The following is a 20,677-nucleotide window of genomic DNA, read 5'->3' as shown; positions in this document are numbered from 1 at the left end:
AAGGCCTGAGAATGATCACTAGTTCATTTTCATGTGCCTTCCTATGAAGGGACAGTGGTAATAAATGATTTCACTTTGGATTTCAATTCAAGCTCGTTTGGAAATTTTCAGGAAAGATAGGCTATAGCCATTTTGTAAAACTGCTGATTTTTAAAACTGGTAATATTGGGCAAATAAAAATTGATCATATTCATTTAACAAATTATTTTGATGTGTCTGGTTTTGAGATTTCTTGGAGAATAATTTTAACTTCCCTTTCAAGTTAAAACATTGTTTTAGAATTACCTTATGAGTCAGTGTGAAGAATCAGATGGCCAAAGATAATTTTTTTCAGGAGCTCACATGCTATGGTGATAGTAATGCTGTGCAATTCAGTGTGTGATTCTTTTTTTTTTTTTCCCCTGAGGTAACTTTCTTCCTGTTGTTAGTATGTTTCTGTAAAAGTTAAAAGGTTTTCTTTGTATTCAGATGATTTAGATATGGTATTAAAGTAATTAATACTATTATTTCAGAAGTATTTCAGGGCTGAATACTTGTTCACAAGATACTCTGTGCAACCTTCAGTGGGGTTTCTGTGGTCATTACTGTGGTTTTGTGTTGTACAGCATTCAGCTCACAGATTTTATTCTTAGCAGATGTTAACATCAGAGAAATAGGCCTGGAGGGGGCATTGCTGGGCCTGCTGGACAAAGAATTGGATGAAAGATTGTGCCAAGATATCAAGGAGACTCTGACTCATATGCTTACTTCAATGGCTGTTGAGAAACTCTCTTTTTGGCTGAAGCTTTGTAAAGATGTTCTTGCTGCCTCAGCTGGTAAGTCCTAATACACTGTTGTTGAGAACACATGAAAATAAGGCCTGCAGCAATATAGTATCTCACTGAGGGAAAGTAGTCTTGTTTCTTGAATGCTTGACATTTATGAAGTGTATCATTGTCCTTCGTATTGAAACATTGGACCCTTTAACTTAGTTCTTTCAGAAGGAATATAATATTCTCCCTTCTGATTGTCTTTTCCCTATTGAACAAGTTTTTGTAAACCTTTTAGTATATCTTGCTTGTTCATATTCTTGTTGATTTATAGTCCTAATGGTAACTTATTTGCATATCAAAAATGGAAATGCAGAATATATTTGAGCTTGTGGGTCCTGTGCAATTACCTACAACAAAAATATTCAGACCCTCTCTTCTATTAATAATAGGAATGATGCAGACCTACTATATCATAATGAAACTCCTGAGCAGATAAAATTAATTACTGTGCCGAATATTGTTGTTGGTGGTGAATTGTTTTCTTTTAACTGCAGTGCAGGAGGAAAACTTCTTGGGTTTAGATTTTTTGATTTGGAAACGTACTAGTTTCTAATGTGTCACACTTATTTTAAAAGGTTTTTTTCTTTTGCTTCTTTTACTGCAGTTCTTCATTTACTTTCATGGTATTGATCTTGTCTTCCAGCAAGTAATATCAACAAAATTCAGACAGTTTTGCTACATTTTATTTTTAATTCTAGCATTTACTTTTAGACACTGAGGTTGAAGGGAGTTATAATGAGTTGGAGGCTAGAGATGGACTTTGAAGAGATTTCCATATGAGTTCTTCTGTAGTTTTCAGTTACAGTGAGAAAGAATATTACATTTCTTCTTTTTTTTAACCCGTGTCCTAAATACAGATTTCAATACAGTAGCTTCAGTAGATACCACTCAAGAAGAGGAAACTGCCAAAGTGGATGATGCATCTGTATTAACGTCTGACAGTGATGAGAGGTTCCATCCTTTCAGTAATCCACGATGGTCTACCAGAGTTTTTGCTGCAGAGTGTGTTTGTAAAATTATAAGCCAGTGTGAAAATGCAGGCAGTGCACATTTTGACATAACTTTGGCTCAGGAAAGAAAACAACGTGATTCAAGAGGTATGTGTTAAACACTGAAAGAATTTCACAGAATGTGAAGTATGCTTAAAATATATGTTAGCTGTTTGCATCTTAATAAAATTCATCATAAATTTGTGTTTGTAATCACTGAAACCTTTAATTACTCTTATTAGAAGCCTATATTTATTAAGGTGTGAAGCAATTTTTATTTGCCAAAATACTGGCATATCACTGCAGCATTTACACTCACTTTCCTGGTTATAGTACCATGGCATATGCATAGGAAGCCATTGTTTCTGCACAAGCACTGGCAATCAGAAGTGATAGCTGGCACCAACCTACAACATCACAGTTTGGTATCTGGGATTATGACTAAAAAACTCTACTTCTTTGTTTCATAATTTGTGTAATTACCAGTAGAAACACAGTGCCAATTTTCAGTACCTCTTGTGTTTATCTGGAGGTGTTTTCCTCAAAACTCTTTTTTTAGAAAATCAACCTCATACATAAAGATATTTATGCTTTATTGTAAGTATTTTTTTTCCTTACATTCAAATGGAGAGGAGCCTAGAGCAGCTAACATAAGATGTCCAAGTAAGATTGTTGTATGTGTAAGCTGTCTTAAGTCAATCTTCAATATGTGGTAAGGTAAAACATACAATGTATACATTTTGAAAATGTTAGGAGCAGTCTTATAAAATATATTATGTCTAAATCTAAATTTAATAAGACTGTTTTGGTTTTTAATTTCTGTTCTCTTTTCAGATGACTTTTTGGTATTGCATTTAGCTGACTTGATCCGTATGGCTTTTATGGCTGCCACAGACCACAGTGATCAACTTCGCCTTTCTGGGCTTCAAACATTGCTAATTGTTGTTCGGAAGTTTGCAGCTGTTCCAGAACCAGAGTTTCCGGGTCATGTAATTCTGGAGCAATATCAGGCCAATGTAAGCACCATTGCTAATAATGTAGATAAGTTTAGAGTTACAGTTAATCAGTAAAAGAAATTTGCTTTTTGCAGTGTGTAGTGCTAGAGTTGGGTTTCAGTTGTTTGTTACTGAAACTATTATTAATTTATTTGGACGTAACTTCTTTAGAAAGCAACTTTTCAGTTGGCATATAATGTTTTAGCCCCAAAGTTTTTCCAGTTTGACCATTTTTCCCTCTTACCTCTATGAATACACCAAAAAGAAAATAGAACATCGGGAGCTTTGTTTGGAAAGCATTGGTTTCAAAGTGTGGAATTATTGGAAGAAATATTAGAAACAGCTATCATTTAAAACTCTGCTTAGAAGTAAGTAGCCTTTGCATCCCAGAGATCACACTAGGAGATCTTGGTCCATAAATAAGCTAGAGGAGGTAAAAGCATGGACTGTACTCATAAGGTCTATTTCAGTTAAGTCTTTGTTTAGACTTACAGAAAAGATGTCCTGATCATTTTGCATTCCAAACTACACTTGCATTAAATATGACAGGCAGCTGTGTTAAGACTCATCTGGCTCTTCTTCTTCAATTTCTAGCAGGCATTGAATAAGTCAGATCACTCTCATAAAAATGGAGAGATCCTGACACTGAAGACATCCTAACCCACTTTGATCTTGCTTTTGCCATTAGAATTCTATTCTACTGGCACTTCTTTGTGGGAAAGGAGAATTGCCTTGATCTAATTGGGAACTACCAAGGGAAAAAAAATACACCATCTGTCCCTGCTGTCCGAAACCATCAAATAGGTCACAGGCAGAGCTAATAATTCTCCTTTTAACCTTCACTACCCTTAAAGTATTTCTGCTAATACTATGCATAGATCTTCTCATCAACTGTTTCATAGAAATTAAAGAGATGTGAATCAGTTAAATATGTCGTCGTCGTCTTGTCAATTTTTTTTCCATAACAATAACCAGAAATAGATGGATATAGATTTCCTGGACTTGAGTAATGGTTTCCTGAAATCGTGTTCCTTTAATGAAGTCTGAGCTTTAGGGGGCCTTAAGAAACTGTCATTAACTGTCATTAAAGACAGCTTCTTTTCGCTTATTTTCACAGACTTGTATTTGTAGTACTTGTACTATACTTTGTACTTTCATCCCAAAGAGCATCAGACTTAAGTCTGAGTTTTCAGGTATCAGCTAAAGCAGCAAGGGAAATTTTCATTAGCTTTTAGTGAAACAGCTTTCAACAGTGAAAGTAGGTAAACTCTCGGCAACTGGGTAAGTATATGCTTGTGTCTTAGGTGAATGGGGTTTCTTCCCCTTCTTTCACTTTGTAAAGTTGACCAAGTTCAGCTGTTTGTTTCCTTAATTATGTATTCTTTCTGAGTAAGAAAATGTCACTCATGAGGTGTTTTGCAAGTCTTTCGTCGTTTGGAATGTTGTTTTTTCTTTTGAGGGCTACTCATCAACTCAAGAGTTCAGGAAGGAAGATGTTTCTGTTTTAGACTGTGCAAAAAATAGAATCAACTTTGAAGACCACTCTCAAAGAGAACCATGTCTTCAGTGTAAGCAAAACAAAACAATAAAAGTAGGACTGCAACTATCTCCCCCCTCTTTAACCTCACTGAAACAGTCTGTGGAAATATGAAAAGGAAACAATGCTTTATAAAGGAAAACTGCAACAAAGCTTGATTATGAAAAGTAATTATTTAGTTAATTGTTCATTACGTATTAAAAATTGAATAATTTTTCTTTAGGTTGGAGCAGCACTTAGGCCTGCCTTTGCTCCTGAAACTCCTCCTGATGTCACAGCAAAAGCATGTCAGGCAAGTGTTGAAAGTCAGAAGTCTTAGGTAATAGACCATCTGAAACTTTCTTTTTGCTTGATGTGCCACACAAGAAAAAGGAAATAAATCATCTAGCCTCAAATCCTCAATGCACACAAAATAACGTCACCCGTGTTACTGCTCTATTGTAACAACTCAAAGATTTCATGCACTTTAAAATCTTTCAAAAAACTTTGTGGCATTTGATACTTTAGCTGTTACTTATGACATCCCTCTAATGTTTTTGGCTTTCATTACTTATGTGTACTAAACTGTAATGTAATTTAACATTGATTATTATCCAAGAGTAACTATCTCAGTAGAAATTAAATCTAGTTCTCATAATTTTACAGTTGGAAAAAAGAGTGTCCAGTGGTGTTTGTCTCTTGTTTCTCATAATTTCTGTTTTACAACACTAGGTATGCAGTGCCTGGATAGCAAGTGGTGTAGTAAGTGATCTTAATGACCTTCGAAGGGTTCACCAGTTGCTTGTATCCTCTTTGGTCAAAGTGCAGGCTGGGAAAGAAGCACAAAGTCAACAATACAATGAAAGCACCTCAACTATGGAGATACTGGCTGTGCTTAAGGCATGGGCAGAGGTTAGTGTAACGGCTCTGTAATCATAGTCTTGATATCTGGTAGGTGAGCTAGAACCTTTCAGACTGGATGGTTTCGGGAATTTCTTACATGCTTCACTAAATAGAAGTTGCTGGTCCTTTTCTTTGCTACCTCTAAACAGTACATGAACTTTGTAAAGTTGACAAAAGCACTGCTAGTTAAACTTTTTAAATGCTATAAATGGCTGTGGAGATGGTCCACTGAACATACCATTTAAATAGGTGTTATTTTTCTCATTGTCTACTGACATTTAATTTCTTACAGGTAGTTCTTGTAAGTTAATAGTGTCAGTTCAGTACTGCATTAGCTAACCGCCTTAAAGTCAGCTCATGTGAATGCCCGTTTTAATACATGTAAATGCAAGGTTAGATATTTAAAAATCAAAACCAGGAACAATGTATGTAATCTCTAGACGTGTCTTAGAAAGCACTGATAATGACCTTGAATGCTGACAGCTGATAACCTGCTAGATATGAGCATGTTCTGCAGTTAATATGTTATTTCTGTGTATAACCTAGGAGGCTACTTTGAAGGAGAAAGCAGGCAATAGATAGCTTTTATATGAACATCTGTAGAAAAACATACCAACCTCTGACGTCCATACTTGAGAAAGGATATTGGCAAAATAGGAAAGCCATTGGAGAAAAGCTATCAAGTGAGAATAAAAATCTTGAAAACATGCTTGCACGGAGAGATTTAAGTAGATCAAGTCTATTTAATCTATTCAGGAAAAGATAAGGTGCTGCTATCAGTGGTCAGAAGCTGAGACGAAATTCAGACTGATGTGAGGCTCAGCTGTAAGAAATTAAGATCTGTAGATTGTCCCAGTCTAAAATAAAGATCACTAGAAGTCTTCAAAGCAAACTCTGTATAATTTTCTACTGGATCTCGGATATGGGAAACTATGACAAATTAAACTGGAGATAATCTTTTGTGACCTGTAATTTACAAATATTTCACTTAAGCCCTAGGTAGTTCCTTTTCACTTAGGATCTTACCTATTTCTTGTTTCCAAAAGTTGGAGGAATTCCCCATCCTGTTGCAGGGAGGAGTGAGAGGGGAGCTTGGTGGGTGCTTAGTTGCTGGCCTTGGTCAACCCACTACAACTAGCAATGTTGAAAAAGATACAGAAATCATAATTGCAGGAGACAGATACTTACAAAAGCTAACTTTAGATTAGTTGAACTGGGCTCCTATGTCTCCACAGTTGAGAAGAGTTTCCCTCCCAGGGCATTTTTGGGAGACTCAAGAGGGCTGCTGGTCAGAAACATTGTCAAGCCTATCTTTTTTGATAACTAGAGAGGCATGTAGGTAAATTAACCTTCTCACATTTGAAGTTAGCCTCGTGATGGTAACACCCAAAGTTTGCAAACGATGCAAGACTATACTCTTCATTCTTTACTGCTAACACAAGAGTAATACATAGTTTTGAGAAGCTGGTTGCAAATGCAATATGTTATTTCAGTTTAAAAAAATTTGGAATTACTTAACTGGTTTCAGGATCATGATTATAGGTATATTATTTGATAATAACTTCTTCACTCTGGTAGCTGTAACTTTAACAGGGTTTGACAGTTGGAAGTTGAAGCTGGACCAGTAATATATTAATTTTTAAAAGCAGGGAAGTTAACTGCAGCTATGTTTAGGAATTTTAGTAGGCTTCCCTTTATTGGGAGTCTTGCATCAAGATTAGCTGGGGAAATGGATTCAGAAGGTTTAGAAAATAAGTACTTGTTCACCCATGCCTACTGAACTTGAAGCCGGAGTAGATTCTCAGGAACCTCATGCCTGTTCAACAGGCAGTCATGCTAATGATCGCAGTAGTTTTCCAAGTGTTAATATTTGTAAATCTCTCTCCAAATATATAAACAGGTTTACATAGTTGCAGTGGAAAAGCAGAAAAATCAAAGTGATACACAAAATCACTGTTTAAAAATTGTGAACTCTGCAGAAGAAAACTACAGAGATGTAACATCTTCAGCCAGTGGACTTCTGGACTTAGTACAGACAGATCTTGGAACATTAAACAAGCTCTGGCTTGCTGCGCTTCAAGATTTTGCTCTGTTAACTTTACCTTCAGAATATGCATTGCAACTACCTGCTGAAGGTAAGAAGGCAAATCAATTGTGTTTTCATGGGTCACTTGTAAGTGTATATCATTAATGTCCTAGCTAATTTGTGTTAAGATCACAGTAAGATTAAATTGTATAGAGGATATGCATACTTGTGTACCTATCTGAAGATAAAGACTGCTTTTGAGAACAGAGGTTTCACTCATGTGAAAAGTAGTTTGTTTGGTATTCTTGTTTGTTGGGTAATTTTGTGGCTGCAAGAAGAAAAAGGTAATTGTAATGGATTCTATCCAAATAAATCTAAACGAAGTGCCCTCATTAGCCTGAATTTTAATATTGAACTCTTTTTTAAAAAGAAGTCATACATAAAATATGATAAATATAATTTCAATAAAAAGTAGAATCTCCTTTTACAAGAATGAGAAAATATGGTAGTTGAAATTAAATGACATCCTTAAAACTGTACCTTCTCTTCTTGTAGGTGGTACATTTTATACAGCAGAGACAATTGAAAATGCCAGACCTCATTACTACAATTCCTGGGCACTGATACTTTATGCTACAGCATTATGGCTTACTAGCACAGGTTTCATCGTTGTTGATCCAGATGAAGGAGTTACTAATCTCTCTAGACCTGTCACCCCAACTACAATGTGTCAAGATTCTTCTACCAGGCCCTTGGTAAAATCTCCTGAGGATGTGAATACTGACAGATTTCATCTTATCTTGGGTTAGTGAGTGCATAATCTGTCTAAATACTGTAACCCAAAATGTAATTTTTAATAGATAAAACTGTTAGCAAAGAAATATTTAATTATTCACGTTTCACTGCATCATTGAGTATTGCATCTCTTAGAAAAATATACAGTCTGAGAAAATTGTAGAGCGTTATCCCAAATGTGGTAGAAAAAACACTAAGTGTGAGCTAAACAAGTCCTAAACAAGTGCTTACTGCTCTGATCATAAACATGCAAGTTCAAGGGTGGATTTTATGATGGTTGCAGCACTACAATTACAGTGTACAGTTTAACATCACTGAAGTACAGTTTTACATTACAGAATAGTGTGTAGGTTGGAAGGCACTTGTGGAGATCATCTTGTCTACCACCCCCTGCTCAAGCAGGGCCACCTAGAGCAGGTTGCCCAGGACCATGTCCAGCTGGCTTTTGAATATCTCCAAGGATAGAGACTCCACAACTTCTCTGGGCAACCTGTGCCAGTGCTTGATCACCCTCATGATAAGAAAGTGTTTCCTTAAGTTGACATAGAGCTCTGTTTAAGGCTCTGCTACTGCAGAGGCTAATGAGGTGGTTGAATTCAGTCCCAGTTCTCTAAATTTACACAATTAGGCAATTCTGGTTGTATTTTTTTAAATTTGGTCTCTCTCATATCCTTCTTTTGTAATCCCTTTTTGGAATGGGTTTGTATGACCCAGATGCATATGGTTTCTTTTTGAATCTCAGTCTTCCTGCATAGAGCCAGCTTAATTTTGAACTCCATTGCTCCCTCAGTTAAAAGTGGAACCTCTGATACAAAAGCTGCTCATATGTCCTGCTTTCTATACTACTGGGTTTGTGCTTCAAATTTCATACACTTTATCATGGACACCTGGCTTGTTTATTCTGCTTCTGAACATATTCCACTCTTTCGTTTTCACTTCCTACAGAGAAACTGAAAGAACTTTAAAACACAGACACTTTCTGTTCTTTAGTGTACGTTAACCAGTTTCCCAAGTCATCACACATTTTTGGAATTATCCAAATACCTGTACCCTGTACAAATGGGATGAGAATATGGGTCATATTATATGTTTATCTCCAATGTCATAAAATGTCATCTGAAGTGTCCTGAAAGCTCAGAGAAAAGTTACTGATTTTATCTGCTCAAGGATTTGCAAGCATAGGCTTCACGTAATTTACTTATTGCTGGTGATCTAGTTGTGGTAGCCGCAATCTTTAGCATTTTTGTAAAATGCAAAGATAAAGCCTCAGCCTTTGAGCACGATTTTTAGTTCTCACTTCTCAGCCTTTGTGAACTATTATTACTTTCTCCATTATTTCCTTCTATTAGGTAAATCAATGTGATTAGGCAAAGATTCTGCTATATACTCATTATGAATTGCTGGCCTATTCATTGGACCTGTAGTTCAGTGTGTTACTCAGAAATTGCTCTATTTTTTTGAATTTATTTACGTTAATAGACAGTTATAATCATGTCTTGTACTGTCTAGAAGCTGAAGTTCTTTCATTGTTTCAAGGGAAATACAGTTCTTGCCCCAAGATATGAATTCACTTAATATAAAATGCAAATGCTATTTCTATGTCTGCTCAACCTACTGTTAGGTTACTTAGTAACTGACAAAATTACTTCTTAAAATTTGAAGCACATATGGGTTTTTATTTCTGATGCTTACAGGAATTAGTGTGGAATTTCTCTGCTCTCCTCGGTCAGATGCAGCAATGGAGAACATTATTGCCTGCTTACGTGCCCTACAGGCCCTCTTTGATGTTCCATGGCCAAGGTCTAAAATAGGTGGTGATCAGGTAATGTCTTAAGGATCAAAAGCTCCCCAGAATTAAGACATAATTTTAGTTTGAAATGTATTTCTACTCTCTGTTGTATATCCAGGAATCTTCAATACATAAGTAGTAGGTGAATTATATGCTTTACCAAAATCCAAAACTTTAGAAGGAGGAGAGAAAAAGAGCACAACATAGAACCTGGAAGAAGACAGTGAGGGACAGAGAACTGGAGGACATTTCATCAGGAAGGAGTGATTAGATGAGTAGGATGAGAGCCAGGTAAAGACAGAATTACAGGAAAGAAAGTTCTCTTACTCTCTCTGTCAAGGGACAGTTCAATTCATTCTGTTGTAAATATTGAAGATGATAAAAGGAAACTGGACAAAACCAGTGGTATTTAAAAAAAAAAAATCACAACACACCAGTGATCCTAAAAAGTAGTAGTAACTTCAAAATTCCTTCTTTTTTCTTTAAATTAAGCTTTATACAATCCTGTGTGCCATGCAGTTGTCTAACACAGCAAAAGTGATAAAGCCTGTGGACGTGCTCAAGTTCTGCTGATTATCAGTGCCCGCTCCAAGGAGATGCATATACTGTAGGAGGGATGCAATGCAGTATCCCACCTTCAAGAATGAAAAAGCCATAAGATAAAGATTACTTGGGGTTTTAGTAGTTTTAAGTGCCTTATCTCTAAATTATTGTGATTACTATTTTGTTGGGAGAATTGCTGCTGGGGGCTAGGAGCAAGATGCTGAAGAAAATGCCAACTCGTGTGATTGTATCAACTATACCGTGTTCCTTAGTGAGATTAACAAGAGTAATACTGTTGGCTTTAACAAGTATTAACAAGTTTCTAAAATTCATGCATTAAAATGGGGATATATTAAGCATTTTTCTTACTGTAGGAGTTGGGTGTAGAGCTGCTGAATGTTTTGCATCGGCTGATCCTGACCAGAGAATCACCCGATATTCAACTTGCTGCCCTTGAAGTGGTCCGGCTGATTCTTTTTGCAGCTCAGGAACATGTGAAGGAAAAGCGGAGAAGTGCAGAAGGTACAGTAATGTATGAGATGCTGAATATATATTATCAGGGTTAAAGCAATTCTTTCTTGGAAAACTGGATTCTGGAAGGTGATATTCCAAGATGCATCTTAATTGAAGTGTTTTACAGTTGGTGACTACTTCTGGTTTACTTAAGTCAGTCCATGAGCCTGACAAAAGAAATAGGGGTGTTATGATAGATAGCAGGTGGTTTTGGTGGTGATTAGAGGGCATGAAGTGAGGAGGAAAACTGGAGAAACTGCAGTCAGGATAGTCTTGTGTGGTATAAGGGAGGGAGGGAGGAGTCTTAGTGAAAAGCTGAGATCAACTGCGGTAGAGCAACGGAGAGACTCAGCATGCAGCTGTTACAAGCCAGACTTCACTAGTTACTCTGATAGTAACTTCCTAAAGTTCATTTTCTAAAAGAAAAAAACCGGAAGAAGAATCAAAACCCTTCTGTCAGGTGACATCATATCGGCATGGTGCCTCAGGACATCGTATGTCTAAATCTATTGCACACACTTTTACCTTTTGATGATCAGTGCATAGTTTGCATATTCAGAAGGATGGATGTTTGCCAGTAGGACTTTGAATACATATGCATGCACATATATATGTATCAAGATTATCACTTGTTGATGAAATGGTCTTAAGAAGTAAACTTTTTGGAAACAAGGTACAGCCTACAGGTTTCTGCCATATTTCTTCTTTTTGTTTTAGTTGATGATGGTGCTGCAGAAAAGGAAACATTACCAGAATATGGAGAAGGCAAAGATACAGGAGGACTGGTGCCTGGGAAATCATTAGTCTTTGCAACACTGGAGTTGTGTGTTTGTATTCTTGTGAGACAGCTTCCCCAGCTCAACCCTAAATTAACTTGTAGCCCTGTGTTTCAATCTGGAAAACATCTGTTATTGTCAGAAGATGGAAGTAGACTGGTAGCAGCAGCATTAGTTATTCTCTCTGATGTTCCTGCAATCTGCTCTCCTGAAGGTATGCTATTTCATCACTAGAAAAGATTAATGAAAGAATATTAGGCTCTTCTGATCCCCCTTGTTATTACCTAATTTTCTCAGCTGGATCAATCTGGCAGCAAGTTTTGTTGATTTGCTTGTGACAATTTCCTGTTCTAATTATTTTTTTGATTGTGAGATTACAAAACAAGTTACAAAACTGAAGCAATTAAAGTAGTCTTTCTTTTCCTCCCACGTGTAGCAGTGCAATTAATAGATTTATTTTTTACAGAGAAGTATCTGATAGCTACATGATAATATTCTACTTGAATTGTCTATTCTGGAATTTATAATGCAGACATAAATTAAAATTAAAAGGGAAATGTATCATGTTCCGTATCACTAAAAGCCATCATTTGAACATTAGGAAACCTATGTAAGGAGTTACGGTTGATTTCTCAGGTTACTTGACTTTTACTAATGATTCATTTTGGATTCACTCCAAACTTTAAGGTGTTTTCTTCCCACCATCCCCCAATATCATATTCATACATATATGATCTTTCAGTACTGTTACAGCACACCTATAAACCATTTCTGCCCTACTCCTCTCTTCCCACCTTAGGTATCTGTGTTAGACCTTATGCAAATTTTTGCATTTACCAGCCCTGGAAATTTCTTTTTTCTTAATTTGTTCTCTTTTACAAGAGTCTCCTTTGGGGGATAGCATACTCCAAATGGAATAGTCCTTGCTATCATTGTAGGGTGATGATATGATTTCTCTTTTCCATCTGCAGCTCATTATTTATCAGTTCAAAGTAAGAGGAAACAAACATAGCATCACTTAGATCTGAGGGCAGCTATCTTGTATGAAAAATAATCTGTGATTTTTCTTTTTTTCCCTGTAGTTCTTTTGTCTTGGGTTCTTCAATTTATTCCACAAACTAACAGCTTGTGGGATCAGACCAGATGGAATGTTTATATTAGAGAACTTGAGCATTTAAGTCAGGTGACTAAAATGAGGAGCTTAAGCTTGCTTATACAATCAGTTGAATAAGGAAGCATCTCCAAAAGTCAACTCCTATAATCAAAGAGAATTCCCATGTGGAATTGCATCATTTCTTCCCCTTTAGTAGGTAACTGAAGTTATAGTTCTGTGACCACTGTGTCTCTTATTTCAGGCACCTGTCATGATATGTATGCATAATAAAATTTTCAGATGATGCTTGTGAACTGTATTTCCTACTGAATACCAACAGTCAATTTTCAGAGACTTGGCTGTTTAAAAATAGAAGGTAGATGTCCTCAGGTTCTGAAAATACTTAAGCATTTGTCAGACACGCTCATTATTCAACAGGTCTCTCACAAACATCAGTTTATTAGAGTCTTAAAAACATAAGCATTTTGCTGATTAGGGAATGACATAACCGTATTAAGCCATATGCTTAACTCTGTGCTTTGCTGAATCAGAACTTGACAGGAGAAACACATAAGTATGTAGGTTTCTAGATTGTCTCAAATATGTGCAGAATTCTGTATCGCTATTAGATTCAAAGACATAAGAATATGCAAGACTCCTATGCCAAGTTATTTCTGATTTTTTTTTGTTAGCTTTTATTATAATTCTAGGAATTTCTGTTACATGTTTTCAGTCCGAGATCCTCCTCTTCTTAATCTTACTAAATTCTTGACTTCAGTGATTTTGTGGAGCAATGACAACTAACTACACATCATGTGGAAGAAGTATTTCTTCTTACCAATTTGTTACCCCCTGTTAATTTCCTTTACTGAAATTGCAAAATACGCTTAGATGCTCATAATTTTTCTGCTATTTAGTATTTTGTATACTTCCATAGCTTCTCTTCTGCTCCTCAGGGGTTCTGATCTTTCAGTTCTTGCTTTTCTCTGAACATGACATAATGCCACACTTCATATAATAAAGTCATCAAGGAAAAGATATACAATGCTAATTTGCAAGGGGGAAAAAGTTTAACTTCACTTAAGCAGTCTGACTCCATGTTTGCTATACCAAGTCATAACTTATTTCATTCTTCAAATTACCAGTGCTTCCATTCATGTAGGTGATTTAAAAACAGTAAATTATAAATAAAAAAGAGAATCCAAGAAAACAGCGCTTTTTTTTTTTTGATGTAAAAGGTACCTGATTTTTTTTAACTTCTGTGAAATTAATTTGCTTTGTTTTACAGGAAGTGTTTCAGTTCTTCCTACTATCTTGTACCTAATTATTGGAGTACTTAAAGAAACTGCTGTGAAAGTCCAAGATGGCCAATTACCTTTGACGGTTGCTGCATCTCTACAAGCCCTTAAAGGACTCTTGTCTTCTCCAATGGCTCGAGCAGAGAAGAGTCGGACTGCTTGGACTGATCTTCTGCGTAGTGCTTTGGTCACAGTGCTTGACTGTTGGGATCAAGGTAAGCATAAATTTTGGGTTTGTGTGTTTAAAAAATAAATAAATAAACTGTTTGGATGAAAGGTTGTTTGGTTTTATTGAAATTAAATTCACGCACATCTTAAAAAAGGACTAATACCTTAGTCACAGGAGAATTAGTTGGCTACCAAGTACTGTTGAAACTATAGTGTGATCTTATCCCTACAGTTCATATGAGAAGTTGTCATCTGTAAAGGTATAAATGTGGGATTACAGGCTTACCCCTGTATTATGTAGTGCCACCATATAGTTACATGGTACATTGGAATAAACAGGAGTTATGGCTTCAGTGTACAGTTAAGCATAAAATACAGCTGTACTGCATGCAGGTTCTCCACGAAGAATTAGTGTCTGTATTGAAGCAAAGGATTTTAAAACAGCTGTTCAAGAAAAAATATTTTTGTCTTAAAATTAGTTTTCTGTGTGCTGCTTCTTCAACTTCCCAAGTCTGTAGTATTTTTATCATTCCTTAGGTTTAATCTCTAAATTGTAATTTGTTGTTGGAACTTTTGTTTATGGTGCTGATTTTTTAAGTTATAGCAAAACAATGTATGTTCTTAATGCAAATTTTATATTATTCTCAAAATAAATTGTACCCTAACATGTCATACCAGCTCTTCAAAGATATTTATTGAACTTTACCCAGAGGAACAGTGGAATAGGAGTATGCTGTTATTTCTAAATATGCATATAACCACCCCTGAATTCCCATTTTGGCCTTGGCTTTTACAGTAAAATTCCATATCAGTGCATTTGAAAAAAGAGATTCCTAAAGAAACATAGACATTGATATTTCTATTCCACCTCTTTGTAACACTTGCATTCCTGGAACTACTTTTTAATGCAAATCTAACAGACTGCTTACTTTATTGACAGTAGATGGGCTTCTCCAAGAACTTGATGAAGTTAGCCTGCTTACTGCTATTACAGTATTTGTTATGTCTACCAGTCCAGAAGTTACTACCCTAGAGTGCCTTCAAAAGCGTTGTATTGAGAAGTTTAAAGTAACACTTGACTCAAAAGATCCTCTTGTAAGTACTGGTGAAGTTATAAGAATATCAGTATCATATTAAATGGATTTTAGCTTATTTTCTGTTCAGTTGTTTCACTTGCCCTGTGTGTTGATTCCAGCTAATTCTGTCCTGACAATATCTGTCAGGATAATTAAAATACAGTTTGAACAAGTTACCAAGAACATGTTCAGCGGTGCATTTTAACATTTTTTATTCTGTATACAATGCTGTATTCCTATGATTGTTTTCTATTGCATCAGACTCAGAGCTTTATACATTGATAAGTATATGATACAGTTGTGTAGTTTTTCAGGCACCTGTTTCATTTTATTTGTTCATTTGATCTTCAACACACAGATACTATCTTTTGCACAGGAAATCCCTCAGCTGTGGGACTTTGGGAGCTGGAGCAAGTACCACTGCATACCTTCTACTGTGCCATAAGCATCAGCTCCTGGCCACTGCTGGAGACAGAATATTGAACAAGATCAATGCTTTGTTCCAACCTAGGATAAATATTTTTACATAGTTGCTTTAGACTGTAGTGCCACAGTTCATCTGGTATTATTCTTCATCAGGAAAAAAAGGCATCAGGGAAAAAAAACCTGTATTGGTTACCATTGCAAATACAAATGGCTCTTCTAGGAGTTGGGACTTCCTCACTCTGAAAGTCCAGCTCTGCAAATAACACGCATTAGATTTCATGACTGAGAATTCACTGTAAACTGGTTTTCTTGCATCTTCTCTGTGTATACTAATGTAGTAACAAAAAATTAAACAAAGTTACCTTTACTTGACAAATAGCTGTAAGAAAGTACTTTTTTTATATATTAATACATTTTTAGTATTTTAAACACTGGTTTCCACTGATAGGAAACTGGGGATGCCAAATATGACTGCAAGACAATGATAGTATGCATTTGCAAATTTTATTCAAGTGTTTAGGTATCTGAGCCTTTCAGAAATTATGTAGGAGCTAGACAGTTTCAGTCCTATTGACTTCCAATGACATGCAAGCTACTGCACCATTTGAGGCTTTTTAAAATTGCCTAGAGTTTGACAGACGTAATGCTTACATTTTAAGCACCTATTTTCAGTCAGCTGTGTTTTTGCAAAAGAGTGTACATTTTCAAAACAGTGCTAAGACATAAACTTCACACAAAAATAATATTTTTTTCCTTAACTCAAAAATGGAGGAAGATGTAGGACTCGATGGAAAGAAACAGGAAGCATGATCCAGTTTTTCTAAATAATTAGATCACAAGTTATAACGCTCCTATAAAGTATTATGCATTAGCAGCCTCCAACCTGATGAATTTTCAAGCTGTGAGGCACATTTTTCCCCCTCCCTAAAATTTTGTCTGACAAGCTGTGAGTTTTAAAACACTCTGACGTGTATTTTTAAGCATAACACTTTGTAACTGCAAATTTGATTTTTCCCTTTAGGTACAGCGTAAGTGCTACCAGCTGCTGCATTCCATCTTTCAGCATCCAAACAAAACTGTGTCATATCCTTATATTCATTCTTTAGCACCATCCATTGTGGGAAAACTGCAGGAAACAGAAAAAGCAAAACCTGAAAATGCTGCTGAACTTAAGGTCATTCAGGAGGGAATAAAGGTGGTTACAGCTCTTACAGCCACTGCTGAGGAAGAGCACCGTAAGTTACTTCCATGACTAGTATCCAAAGCATTAGACATTCTGAAAGTTGCCATAAGTAACAAATTAAAACAAAACAACCACTTGGAATCCAGTCGTGAACACTAATTGCGAACAAGAATGTTGGTTCTTTTTACCGTACAGTTCAAATAACATTTGTAGCTTTATAGTTTGTGTTAAACGTTAACTTAAAGAAATACTTCTAGTTAGAATTTGAAGCTGTTTATAGAAAGTGTATGTTTAAGTTGTGTTTTCAATGTTTATAGGTGCTCATTTGGTGGCCTGCCTTCTTCCCATCCTTATTTCCTTTCTTTTGGATGAAAATGCCCTGGTTTCTGCTACAAACTCAGCAAAAAATTTACATGAGTTTGCTTTGCAAAATCTGATGCAGATTGGTCCACAGTACTCATCAGTTTTTAAAAAACTAATGGCTTCCTCTCCAACTATGAAAGCCAGGCTTGAATCAGCTGTAAAAGGCAATCAAGAAGGCATCAAAGTGAAGACTGCTAAACATGCAAAGAATCCTGGCAAAAGCTCAAGCATTCAGCTAAAGACCAATTTTCTTTGAAGTCTCATATTGTCATTTTACACTTTGATATCAACAGCAAAAAGTGTCCCTTTTAATTTCTAATCAGAGTAGGATTGCTATGAGTTGATCTCATATATTTCAGTTTGCACTGAAGTATTACAGAAGGTTTTTAAGAGAAAGAAAATCTCTAGATAACTTTCTGTTAGTGTAAGACTTCTTAAACATCTCTAAACGCTATGAATAAAACTATTAGAGGTCGTTTAATCTGTATTTTTGGATTGTTTTGGACTAAAATTCCAGAAATTCACATGCCTATATTAAAAAAGTATAGAGAACTTTACTGTAGATATATTTAGGAGCAGCCCACACTTAGCCATTAAGTAAATTTTGTTTTAAATCGATGTTTGTCAAAAATAACTTATCCTGATGGGTTTTGGATTTAACTGGGACATAAATTTACTTGTGGGTTGTAATCTATCCTAATTACTAATTTAACACACTGCATCATTAAGTAAACAGATTAAATATCCTTGTAAGCCTTACAATAGATTATTGTTGATCTCAAATTCAACTCAGTAAAGGTAATATTGATAGCTTTAATCCTAATAACTTCTCAAGCTGGCCAAGATTTAACAAATGCTGTTAAATACAGCTGTACAATGCTTCTTCACCGAGGACTCCGTAGTGCTTTACACAGTGGGACTGTTATGCATATGTAAGTATTTGCAGGCTTGATGCCTTGCTGCTTGACATAGTCTCACTTTTCAGGGTGTGTACTTGTGTTAATTTTATATTAGGCTAGCCAGGCAAGTGAAGCTTACACATGTAGTCCAGGATAGGACAGCAATTTTAATATACTGTGCCTCAATTCAGACATCTGCTCTATCTGGATGTATGTTTCCCGATCTTTAAATGATCGGTTATATATACATGTAATTCACCTAAATTTATGTATCTCTGCAACAAGAGATGGACATACCTGAAGTCAGCTTGTCTTGTGTCAAATAAAGTGCAACAAACTCATCATAAGGAGTATTTAATTAACATTTTTATCAAGGAACATATTTTAATATAGAAAAATAACTATCGAAATTGCAATGGCTATAAAGTATTTTCTACATATAGTGTATTGACTTCTTTCTTAATACCAGTATTATCTAAACCAAACACTATCAAGCTGAGGATAATATTTCCTTCTTTAATCTAGTTACTTTAAAAGAAAGAAGAAAAAAAATATTTACAGAACTGAGAAACACACTGTGACTCAGGAAAAGTATGATGTACTGTATTTTATTATAAGTTTTGTATATAAACATAATTGTAAATTGTACAGAATTAACCATTTGACCAAAGTTCTAACAATTCTTTTTTCTAATTTACATAAATAAAGCTAATTTTCTTCACTTAAGATTTGTCTTAGTCATTTTACCCAATAGCAGAGGAGCTCTAAGGACTTCCTTAACTGAAAGAAAATGTTTGTGTGCTGCCACAAGGAAACTAATAAGAAACATTTGGGATGGATGCTCCAAGGTCTGTGACTTGAGACTGCAGGTCTTCCTCTGTTCTGTATAGCACAATGGGTAGGTAAGTAGGGTTAGGGAGATGGACTTTGTATGTGTGAATACCTGTCCTGTGCCAAATGCTGAAACGTATGAACTATGGAAAGGTGCTTGAGATGCCTTCCATCTTGCCCTGGAGAAACAGAAGTTCTTTGTTCCACTTCTTCATTGCAGTCAAATCTGTAGTTGTTGCCTCTATTGAAAGGGAGTTACATTACATTTGGCATTTACTCATCCTTATCTCATTAGTAATTTTTTATCTCTTTATTTATCCCTTCAAAGTTTACTGGGTACCTTTCCTCCATTCCTGCTCCCCCCCCCTCCCCCCAGCTGCTTCTGGAAAATCATAGAGATTCTTGTGGGACTTGAAACTTTTAAATTAAATTCATGTCATGTTTACTATCAAAGTGGCAAAAAATATTGCTGACAAAGTTTGTTGCTACAGTAAGTATACGTGGCCTCTTTTTTAATTTTCTGTAATGTTTACGAACAGCATTAACCTTTTTCTCACTAACATTTTTTAATGATGATAATACAATCTGATTAAACTCTACTTTGATCAAAAACTTTTAAGAAGCATGCTTAAGTTGCAAGAACACCAAGAAAAGCTGTTAAAAGCCAAAAATTAAAGTTTAGAAGAGCTTAGGCCTAGACTTTTTAGAGGTTCTCATTGTAGTAGCTCACAACTGAGTCACTGAGAAGTGCCGTAATTATGTGATTCGACATTTCTTGGTCAACTCTCATAGCCACATATGGAAAAGCACCATTTTCAACATATCTGTGTATTCTAAATGCAGAAGCAAAACCAATTCAATAAAGGGAACCATTGCTAATTGTTAATGTCTCCTGTAAATTAGGACATATGTGTGAGCTTAATTTATCCAGATAATTAATCTGCATAGTAAAAATACCTGTGCCCTGAGTTGTGCTTTATTATGTACACTTAAAACAAATGAGTGAATAAATCTACTCATTTAAGATTTTATAAATGAATCTTACAGATATAATCTTCTTTCAGTTATAAAAAGAATTTGGCTGTTAGATATCAGATATCTTTGATGTAGTCTTGTTTATTTACAAGGAACTTTCTTTTTTCCTGAAGAAATAAGTAAGACCACAGAGCAATTTTGGTTTTAATTCCACTCTTCTTTTTTAGGCATTGTTTGGCATTCAAGGTCTCATGTTTAGCCAAACAAGAAGAGCCAAACATGTTTTCCGTACCTCAATTACTGTGTTCAGTTTTGGGCCCCTCACTACAAAAAGGACATTGAACTACTCGAGCGGGTCCAGAGAAGGGCAGCGAAGCTGGTGAAGGGTCTGGAGCACAGGTCGTACGAGGAGTGGCTGAGGGAACTGGGGTTGTTTAGTCTGGAGAAGAGGAGGCTGAGGGGAGACCTCATCGCCCTCTACAACTACCTGAAAGGAGGTTACAGAGAGCTGGGGATGAGTCTCTTTAACCAAGTAACAAGCAATAGAACAAGAGGGAATGGCCTCAAGTTGCACCAGGGAAGGTTTGGACTGGATATTAGGAAGCATTTCTTTACAGAATGGGTTGTTAGAGGTTGGAATGGGCTGCCCAGGGAGGTGGTGGAGTCCCCATGCCTGGAGGTGTTTAAGAGTCGGGTTGACAGAGCACT

General features: G+C 36.0%; 1 protein-coding gene across 6 annotated transcripts in view; it reads left to right on the top strand.

Annotated features, from left to right (window-relative positions):
• Nucleotides 1-18,889, top strand: part of HEATR5A (HEAT repeat containing 5A) — a 66,131-nt gene extending 47,242 nt beyond the window's left edge. For 2 of the 6 annotated variants that reach the window (XM_074824585.1, XM_074824582.1), the window contains 14 exons: nt 636-815; nt 1,670-1,909; nt 2,636-2,817; nt 4,557-4,625; nt 5,045-5,224; nt 7,116-7,350; nt 7,797-8,045; nt 9,731-9,858; nt 10,743-10,890; nt 11,599-11,871; nt 14,039-14,263; nt 15,157-15,311; nt 16,740-16,953; nt 17,219-18,889. In XM_074824585.1, coding sequence (XP_074680686.1) covers nt 636-815; nt 1,670-1,909; nt 2,636-2,817; nt 4,557-4,625; nt 5,045-5,224; nt 7,116-7,350; nt 7,797-8,045; nt 9,731-9,858; nt 10,743-10,890; nt 11,599-11,871; nt 14,039-14,263; nt 15,157-15,311; nt 16,740-16,953; nt 17,219-17,520 — 2,780 coding nt within the window. In that variant the 3' untranslated portion in view covers nt 17,521-18,889. Of the gene's footprint in view, nt 1-632; nt 816-1,669; nt 1,910-2,635; nt 2,818-4,556; nt 4,626-5,044; nt 5,225-7,115; nt 7,351-7,796; nt 8,046-9,730; nt 9,859-10,742; nt 10,891-11,598; nt 11,872-14,038; nt 14,264-15,156; nt 15,312-16,739; nt 16,954-17,218 lie in introns of all 6 variants that reach the window. The other 4 variants (XM_074824586.1, XM_074824583.1, XM_074824584.1 and 1 more) reach the window with 2 other exon arrangements.
• Nucleotides 18,890-20,677: the final 1,788 nt, after the last annotated feature.

This window comes from Strix aluco, chromosome 4, assembly GCF_031877795.1.
Source record: "Strix aluco isolate bStrAlu1 chromosome 4, bStrAlu1.hap1, whole genome shotgun sequence".
NCBI classification, from domain to species: Eukaryota; Metazoa; Chordata; class Aves; order Strigiformes; family Strigidae; genus Strix; species Strix aluco.
The sequence above is the reverse complement of the archived record's forward strand: the minus strand, read 5'-3'. Positions and strand labels throughout refer to the sequence as shown.